Source organism: Nyctibius grandis, chromosome 15, assembly GCF_013368605.1.
Source record: "Nyctibius grandis isolate bNycGra1 chromosome 15, bNycGra1.pri, whole genome shotgun sequence".
Taxonomy (NCBI): domain Eukaryota; kingdom Metazoa; phylum Chordata; class Aves; order Nyctibiiformes; family Nyctibiidae; genus Nyctibius; species Nyctibius grandis.
The window spans coordinates 3,560,202-3,569,985 of record NC_090672.1 but is presented as its reverse complement, the minus strand read 5'-3'; the positions used below and the strand labels follow the sequence as shown (position 1 = coordinate 3,569,985).

At 48.5% G+C, this 9,784-nt stretch overlaps 1 protein-coding gene across 1 annotated transcript in view; it reads right to left on the bottom strand.

The window, feature by feature from the left end:
* Nucleotides 1-4,095: 4,095 nt before the first annotated feature.
* HS3ST3A1 (heparan sulfate-glucosamine 3-sulfotransferase 3A1) overlaps nucleotides 4,096-9,784 on the bottom strand; it is a 40,722-nt gene continuing 35,033 nt past the window's right edge. Inside the window, exon 2 of the mRNA XM_068413450.1 lies at nucleotides 4,096-9,559. Coding sequence (XP_068269551.1) covers nucleotides 8,941-9,559 — 619 coding nt within the window. The 3' untranslated portion in view covers nucleotides 4,096-8,940. The remainder of the gene's footprint in view (nucleotides 9,560-9,784) is intronic.

Here is a 9,784-nt window from a genome sequence, read left to right as displayed (position 1 = left end):
TAAGAACAGAACTAGCAAATTATGTTCCTGTGAGCCATCCAGCTGAGAGACAGTGACAGAAGTGAAAAAAATTATTTCAGGAATTAATTGTGAGCAGAGAAGTCCAGTGTCAGTGGTGCAGGAAAAACACAAGAAGAGGGAAAAGAAAAAAAAAAAAACCTACAGGAAAATATAATTTAAACATCTACAGAAGACATGCAAATGCAGACGTTTGCTCAATGAGGGGCCTCTGGATTTTTCCTAATGAACTCTAATGCAAAGAGGAAATTAAAGACCTCTGTTTTCCCCTCTGCCCAGTTGCAAAGTGTCTGGGAGAGCGCAGGGAGCGGGGCCGGTGCCAGGGAGGAACGGTGTGTGCATGGTGCTGGGGAAGGACTGGGCCAAGGAGGAACGTTCCTTCTCTCAGGAGCACAAACAGTGCTTGTCAGGACATTTTTTTGGGTGTTTTTTTTTTGACAGGGTATTCTTCTTTGTGAAGCAAAGCAAACAACTCAACAAAACCAAAACGTTAGGCAGGAGAAGATCAGCCTGGATAAACTTCTTAACTGAGTGTTTTTGTTTTCTCTTCTTCTGAAAGGGTCTTCCAAGATGGTCCAATGTCTGAGCCCATGTCTTTTTTGGAAATAGAAACATCCAGTTTCCTTGTCCATAATACTTTTCATTTTGAATTGTAAGCTCAGTACAGCATGAATGGGGCTTCTTTGCCGAAGGTTTGGGAGAATTGAAACCAAATGTTTAAAAATTATCTATCCAAAATGCTTGGCTTGACTGAACTCAAACGACTGTTGTTTTCTTAAACTATAAACAATATTGAAATTCTGACTGTTTATCCCCATATGACTTGAGTATTGTTTACAATTTTTAGACGTTTTTTCAGGAACTAAAAACCTGTTCCTCATGTATATTTATGCTGGCAGCTGCTATCTAAAGGACAGCTCAGCTCCTCAGAAAGCAGAAGCGTATGACAATTTTCTCTTTAGTAAAGCTGGTAAAATACGGGCTGTCAAAGCAGGATGAATCCCCCCGGCCAGCGGTTGCATCCAGGCAGGCTCCTCTGCGGCATTTCCCTCCGGAGCACCGGTGCCGAGGGTCCAAGGTGTGGTGTGAGCCCTGCACTCTCCCCGTGAGCTCCCTGGCTTGGGGGCACGTTGTGTCTGAGAGGGGTTTAGGTGGTTGAGATGTGGGACTCCAGCTTTGGATGGACTTTCCTGTACTGCCTGGGAAATGAGCAGCAGCTTCTGTTTGACCGAGGTGGGATCTGCACCCAGGATCTGGCCCCACAGGGGTGCGCAGTGCTGCGGCCAGGGCGGGGCTGCGGCTGGACATCGGTCAGCTCTTCCATTAATAAGCTTTTCTGAGGCAGTGAGAGCCCAGGTTTGATCCTGATGGCAGATGAGATGTATACGGGCGGTCCATTACCACCAGCATGTGCGTGTCTGCTCCAGATGACATGGCTTGTGCCAGCCGGGGTAACTGCGGGCCAGGCAGAGCTCACAGGGCACCTCTTGCTCCCCAAGGCATACAGGGGCAATATCCAATTTATACAGGCAGAGCTGGCCGTGTCCTGAGCCCCAGCCCTGCCAGCAGCTCACGTGGGTAGCCATACAAATAATTTCTTTATTTAACCTTGAATCTTCTCGTTGTGGAAGATGGAGGAGTTTGGTCTCAGGCCAATACTGGTTTTGAGTTACAGGGAACCACAGTGAGGTTTTTTTTTAAATCATGGTGTAGCGATGCTGTTGGTTATATCTTTATAATTCCCATGGCAGGCAGCTAGAGACGTGTCTGTGGGATAGGATGTGCCCCTCAATTGGGGTCCTTGGACTGTGACCTCACTTGGGACACCAGACCCTGTCTGAGCTTAGCAAACATGCTCTTTTGGGCAGAAGAGCTGATTAAAAAAAAAACAAGTAGGAAATGGCTCCTGGCAATCCAGCAAATCCTGTGACGCTGCTGATGTGCTCGGAGGGCCCCGGCTGGATGCTCTCCTCTGCCTCCGCCAGCCCTGCCCAGCCCTGCGCCTGGCTGGACCCTGCCCCCATCGCGGGGGGAGCCTGTGGTCAAAGCACAAACCCCTCTGTGCTCCCCGAAGCCATGGGGCCGGGGAAGCCGCTGAGGCTGGTTTGCAGCAACGAAGCCCCGGTGAGCTGCGGCCGAGGCAGCGTGTGGAGGGGTGGGTGGGTGGATCCATGACTGCGTCTGTCCTGTTGATATGGTGCATTCGGCTGTTTTTCCTCTGTGCTCTTAAACTTGTCCTTCTCAGGAGAATTTTTTCACTCCGTTGCCGTCGCTTCTGTGCCCAGCCACAGGGGTCTCCAGCAGTGAGCAGTATAGAAAATCTATTGATTCTGTTCCATAAGGCCTGTACAAGGGAAGGTAAGTGCTCCCCAGCCAATACCTCTCAGTCATTTCCTTTAGATGTTGCCCTAAATCACAGCTGTTGGTGAAAGAACAAAAGAAATGAGCTGGAGAAACCATAGCCGAGCAGGTCTAATCCTGTCCACAACATCCCCGTTGCCCCGGCGTTAATGGAGGAGCTCACAGGGGCCAGATGCTGGTGCGTCTAAGAAGGACCCTCCGTTACCAGGACTGGTCCGAGTTACGGGAGAGGAAATAGCAGAGAGGTTTGGCAAGGGAGATGTACTTGTAGCTGATAAGCTGCGTTTGAAGTTCCTCTGCTGCACTGAGGACCTCGGGTAACACTCACAGTAGCGAATTTGCCCTCCAGAAATTACACAGTTGGCTTTAAGAACCGTGCAATGATTATTACCATTATTATTCCTATTTAACGATGCTGAAATGCAGGTGCTGAGCCTTTCGTGAAGAGCTCTGCTTGGCTCCCAGCAGCTTTCGCCGTGAGCTGAGCTGTCCGTGGGGCATTTCTTGGTCATCAGATTTGGAAGGTCTCCGACTGAGCGGTGTGCTCGAGGCTCTGCGCAGCGTTGGCCTCTGCTAGCAACTTCACACCCGGACAGACGCCGCATCCAAGGCTGCGTTCACACGGCGCGGCTCTGAGCCCGAGGGCAACACCGGACCTGAATTAACGAGAGCTTTCCCCGCGGAGCAATGAGCCGCGCTGCCTCCGGGATGGAGCGAGCTCCAGCAGCGGTGTGGACAGGCGTAAGATGAAGGAGGTATAATTTTTTTTCAAAAGCCACGGCTGGCCAATGTCCTAGGTAATAAATGCTCGGAATTGAGGAATGCAGCCTTGTTACTGCCTGGCGGAGGGGAATTTGTTCTGCACATTGGCTTCTCCAGAGCTTTCCAGCCAGGCGTCGTTGACTTCTTACCACCACATAGATATTTCTGTATTTCAGCAAAATTCCCCACTTCTAATCTGGATAGTCCTTGCTGGGTGGAGTGCAGAACCCACATTGTTAACTCCGGATAACGGTAATTAAAGGAAAATAAAATCAAAGGTGCTCAGAAAAGAAATGGAACATTTTTCAGTGTAAGCCAAAAGATTATATTAAACTTCAGCAGTTTAATAAAATATTATGACGTTTGAGAGCATATTTTCCCTGGGACTTAATCTGTTTATACATCTAAAAAAGTAAATAGAATATCACTTTACTTGACCACACCGAAAACCTGATATACGGGGGCTGCTCCGCTGTATATATTTCTTGGTGAACTGCTTCCACCTCAGGTTTCACGCAGCGCACCGTGCGTTGGGGCCGTTCCTCTCCTACCAGGTTGGGGGGAAGCAGGAATTCATCGACCTCGGTGGCGAAACGCTGTGGACGTGGCAGGGCCAGCGATGGCTAAGGGGGTGAATGGTGGGGGGAGCCGTGAAGACCTGACTTCTCAAGGGTGTTTGCAATCTAAAGAAAGGAGTATGACATTAAGGTTGCTGGAGAAACATGAAGTGGAAGATAAGATAAGAGGGTCTGGAAATGATGCCAACGATGGCACTGGGGCACAGCAGGCAGAGCCATCCCCCAGCTTCCGTGGAGCGCGTTAGGTTTAGGAGACTAAAATCAGACACAAATGGGTAATTCTGTGTTTTTCCCTTTTTTTTTCATAAACCTGCCCACTCTTTCCAGGTTGCTGCCGCCAGCAAAAAGAGAGCACAGCCTCTCAGTACCCGTAAACTTTATTAAATGTGTGCTTTTTCATTCTTAAATTAAATTAAAATCAGCCTGTTTCATACTGAAATAGCACCAAAGGGAGAAGGATGACAGTATCACCAAGCAAAGGGGAGGGAGGAGAGAAAACCCAGAAACCGTTATATACGAACAAGGATTTTTTTAATGGTTAAGAAAATGGGCAATTTTTCTTTTTTTTTCTTAATCTGGAGACTTGACATTGCGTATGCTAGTGTGTACGTGGGAGAACCGAGGAGGCAAAGGATGGGTGCAGGGTGGGCATGGCCAAATCACTGCTGGAAATTCACCTTTACTGCTGCACCCCAAAGACCACCCCAAATACCACGTAGAGGAGACTCGTACGCTGATCTCTGTGGCACATTGCTGCTTATATTCCTTTTAACTGTGTAAATTATTGGGTGGCAGCGTTCTTCCCTGTGAGGGTGGTGAGACCCTGGCCCAGGCTGCCCAGAGAAGCTGTAGCTGCCCCCTCCCTGGCAGGGTTCAAGGCCAGGTTGGATGGGGCTGGGAGCAACCTGGTCTGGTGGAAGGTGTCCCTGCCCGTGGCAGGGGGGTTGGGACTAGATGAGCTTTAAGGTCCCTTCCAACCCAAACCAGTCTGTGATTCTATGATTTCCTTCGGAGCTGATTAAATTCCCCACAGCACGAAATCGGCACCAACTGCCACGTGGCTGCAGCAGCCCGGTCCTTCCCTTCCAGAAATGGCAGCAAGGTGAATGCAGCAGCAGAGGGGCCGTGATTTTGTCTTGCCAAACTTCACTGGTAAAGAAAAACCCATTTCTCTGAATTTTTCCAGGTGTGGCCGGTTGAAGCAGAGTGCAAAGAGCCTTCCCACAGTTTGGGTTTGGCTGAAAGCTGCCACCGCAGCGGGCTGTAGGGTGGTGGTCTCAGGTTCAAGTGTCTTTCTGAGCTGGGCTCTATAAGCCTGTGCCAAAGCACGTCACCATCAGTGGGGAAAAAAAAATTGATTTTTGAAGACTTTGGGGGCAATACTTGTGCTCAGCACCAAAGCTCCTGGGGGTTTCTGTGAACCGGGGCTGGGCTGGGCGAACCCTGGGCAGCCCCCCTGCCTGTTGGCCAAGGGGCACCCATGCAGTGCTGCAAATGGGGGGGTGAAGGAGATGTATCCATCTGCTGAAAGACTGATTTGGCGCTTGACGTTGACAGGATGCTTTATAAAGGTGTGGTTTTTTTCTTTTCTTTTAATACAAATGTTCTAAAATCTAAATGTTGCGTGGCATATAAGCCTAAGCTTCATCAGTGCCTAATGGCACATGTGATTATTGAAACCAGAAGAATTTTAATACACCTAATTAGTTTCTCATCATTAATGTATTGATTTTTCTGCCTTTTTTTTTTTTTTTTTTAAAATCAAACTCTCTAGGTCACTTTCATTTTGATTTATAGCTACTTTTGCTTTCCCCTCCTAATACCCATCCTCAGTATTTTAAGCCTAGGAGGGGTGCAGTTTTCACTAGTTTACTTCCAATTCTTCTTAGGGTAAAATAATCTAAACTTCATGGCTGGATTTTAAAATAAGCCTAAAGAGTTTAGAGGCTTAAATGTTATCAGAGTTCAAAGCAATTTGATTGCGTGACCTCTTTTTAAAAGCCATTGTTCATACGTGGAGGGATTTTCAAACACACTTATGGCCCAGATCAAAAAATCCGCTGCAGTCTCAGCTCCCCAGAGAGTTTTATTCGGTGTGCATCGAGGGATTCAGCCCCTCAGAAATCAGTGGAAGTAAAACATTCGAGTGTTTTTGGGGAAAGTCTGTCTGTGTAGCTGAGTTCAGTGTGCTGGGAAGAGTTTTTTAAAGGCATGTATGAGAGTCAGGCGTGCGTACACACCGGAGCAATGCTGATTTAATGACAGGGATTTGGTGGCAGTTGTAGAAACTCATTTGTGTGAAGGTGCTTTATATTGCTATAGCTAGTTCAATATGGGAAGAACAATCTGTAGCACTATAAAGCTGCTTTATACTCGTCTAAATGTGACTGTATGAGAGACAATAGCAATATAATTATATTGATTTTTGTAAATCATACTCGTAAGTGATATTTATACTTGTCAAAGGCACGTACTGATGAGCCCAACCTTAAGTCTCCTTGAAATACGAAAGAAACGGCAAGCTTAAATCTCCTTTTCAGCTTGGAAAACCTCAGATTTTGTGCCTTGGTAGTGCTGGCACTGTTCAGTTGTGCCTGTGAGCGAGTGACACCTTGTCCTCATCACCAGCTTGGCTTTTGCACTTGGATGGAAGAGCGCGATGCGGGAGGGGTGGTGGTCATCTCCCGTTCCTGCCCCAACGAGCCTTGCTGTTAGGAAGGTTTTCCCAGTGATTAACCCCCATCCTTTTGGCTACGCCTTAAGCCCATTCCCCCTTGATCTGGCTGGCATAGGCAGAGAGCAGATTGCTTCCCTCATCTCCAGTGACACTTTGAGGAGACCGTTACCAAGAGCCCAACACTCTTCCAACTTCTGATTTGGGAGCTTTGAGCTGCAGAGATGCTGGGAGGGACCATGACCCCATGAAGCCAAAGCTGCTTGACCATCTCTGTTTTTTTCTCATATCATCTCTTGCATGAACACTGAGGGGCTGAAGGGAGGTAGGTAAGAGAAAGGGTTCTTGGGGGTCTGTGTGATCCCTCATCTGCCTTTCTGCTGTAAGGTGTTTGCAGAAGGCAATTACATAAAATGTTTACCCAGGTGTGGCATGGGACATTGACAAAAAGGGGCTTAAAATGGGACACACTGGAACAAGTTATGGTGGGAAGGGGGAGAAGGTATAAGTGGAGGCAGCAAGGGTGGCACTGAGCTGTGCCATGCCAGGACAGACAGCTGAGCACAGCCCGGCTTTGGTGCCACCAGCCCGTCACCACTGCTCCACCAGCCAGGGCACGGAAACCTGAGCTCAGGTAAGGCTTTGGGGCAGCAATGGTGGGAGAAGATTCTGGGGGCTTGCAACACTAGTGAAGTTATTTTAATTACCTTGGGAAATGGGCCTTGCATGCAAAAACCATGTGGGCTTGTGTGTTCAGGGAATAGGAAGGTCCCTGGACTTCGCACCCTTGTGAGCGGAGGGAGGTGTGTAGGGAGGGGCAGGAAGGAGGAGGCTCAGCCCCCGCAGTGGAACTTGGTGCCATCAAGTTGAGCAGGCACTAAGCTGTTTTCCTAACCTGTCAAGCAAGCCAGCCCAAGGTGGAGATTACTCTCTCTTGGGTTAAATTGTAATTTCAGATACAATTCTCTTTGGACTCCTGGAAATCTCTGCTCTGCTGTGATTTTATTAAGATCTTGGCTGGTGTGGAGGCAGCCAGTGAGCTTGGTCCCCAGGCTTCTTCCTACCCAGATTACCAGATGATCCCCCTCTTAGTTGTTTTACCCCATCAGGGGCTTTTTAAAGTTAGGCTCGGGAGAGAGAGCATCATCGTGCTGTGTTTATACAGAACCAAGCGATAATTCGGTGCTCCTATAGCTCAGAAAATGCTGAAGATAAAGAGCCAGCAGATGAATGAGCCCACAGTAATACAAGAACCTGCTTCACTAATAGACTTCTGTTGCTGAGACATTTCTACCAGCCAAAAAAGGTGATAAGAATCAAAGCAAAGAATTTAACGCTCCTGGTTATTGCAAACAGGAGATTTGTTTTGCCTGATGATTTTTAAAGCCCTGCACAGCCAATGCTCTTGCTCCTGCTTCCCCCTCGGTTCTCCTTTAGGAAAGGACAAGAAAACTTCCATCATCTTCTCCTCATTCCCTCCCCTTTCTGGACATGATTTTTGTTCATTTTTTTCCCAAACAACCCTTTCTCCACTGTTTTAAGACTGGCCCAACTTAAAACATTCTTCATTATGGCTTAAGTATCATCCGCCAGACACTGTGAACTTGCACCCTGCATCCGAGTGGTGGGATGGTGGGTCCCCCATCACCTCCAAGACAAGTGTATCATGAGCATCATCTCAGTGTGGACCTTCCTTACCCATCACCCAAATCCCTTCCGATGGGCCCCCCTGGGAAAAGCCCTTTGCTGTCAGCGTAGTGAAAGGGGTGCGTGGTGCTGGCAATGGGGAACACTGGTTCAGAGCCAACTCCTGTCAATGGGGCCTTTTGACTTCCTGGCAATTTTCATCGTAGAGTCAAAAGAATCACCTGTTTTCTTTCGCTTTTGGCTACCAAAATTGTTTTGTCTCCAAACAAAACAAAGGAGTATTGGTTTTGGCTTCTGTAAGATGAAAAATAAGTTTGGTTGATGAAAAGAGCTTGATTTAGAGGGGGCAAAAGTCAAACAAAAAACTGGATAAATGAAAAAAAAAATTCACCAAAGGTTTCACGCAATAAAAAAAATCCCTTAAGGTAAGGTTTTGAAAGCCAGATTAGATATTAAGCCTCCTTTGTTCCATTGTCAAAAGTGATGAGGTCTGGTCTAAAATGACATTTGCAAGCCAAAAGCTGGCTGACCTTCCAGTAAGGCTCTGAGCTCGCCCAAGCACCCCTGTCACTGCTGGAGGTGGACCTGAGGACATCTAAAAACTTTGCACCTGCATTTTTTTTTTTACAGAGACAGTGCTAAACCTTGGGCCCATCGAAGGAAGCAGCCAAGCTGCAGGTGATATCAATAGGACCAGGTTGCAGTTCACAGCCTCCTTTTCTGGATGGACACATCACCTCATCTCTGAGAGAAGAAAGAAAACAAAGCAATGTCAAAAAAAAAATCAGAACAAATCATATTTCAGCACAACTATTATTTTTTTCTGTATTTCCCCCCTCTCTACTGATATGTAAAAAAAATATATTATATTTTCCTTTTCTTAAATTATTTTTTTCAGCCTCAGTCCCAGCCGAAGTCCTGCCCCGTCATCTGGTAGAACTTCATGTTGAAGGGCCGGTAGAAGTCCCGCAGTCTCTGCACCACCCCCTGGTCTATGTCGGGGTGGGTCCTGCCTTTCGTCTTCCCCAGGCAGTGGGGTTTGCTGCTGCCTTCCGCCTTCTTCAGGCACGGGAACCCCTTGGTTTTGTTGAAGTAGAAGTGTTTGTCGGTGATGATCCTCTTGAGGCCCAGAAAGTCCTGGACCCTGCCCAGCTCCCCCGCGGGGTCGCTGATCAGCCTCTCCCCGCTGACGAAGAGGATCTGCCCGATGGGGAAGTAGAGGAGCCAGTTCTCCAGGTGCTTGGCGTAGATGCCAATCTGGATGGCGCTCCACGAGGTGTCGATCAGGCCCGTAGTCCTGTTTTTGAAGGTCAGGCTCTCAAAGGTGGGGATATCGGGCTTCTTGGAGAGCGTCTGGGTGTAGTCCGAGATGGCTCTGGTCACGGGGTCCCGCACCACCACGATGAGCTTTGTGCCCTTGGACATGGAGGAGATGCGGGCTGGGGCCTCCTTGGTGACGAAGTAGCTGGGGGTCTTCTCCATGGTGATCTGCCCCTCCAGGGTCCTGGGCATGAGGTCCCTGAGAGAGGGGGAGAGGAGGACACGTTAGTACAAAATGCCCCTGGGCGGGGTGGGGGGAGCTGAGTGCAGGCAGTGCTCTGGGGACGTCCCGGGTACCAAGGGCAGGATGCTCCTGAGCCTCACCCCTCCAGTCTTTCCTCCTTGTGTGGACTGTCAGGAGGCCCATAACGCTCTGATTCAGCAAAGCATCTAAACACACTCCTGATTTCCCCCTTCCTTTGGC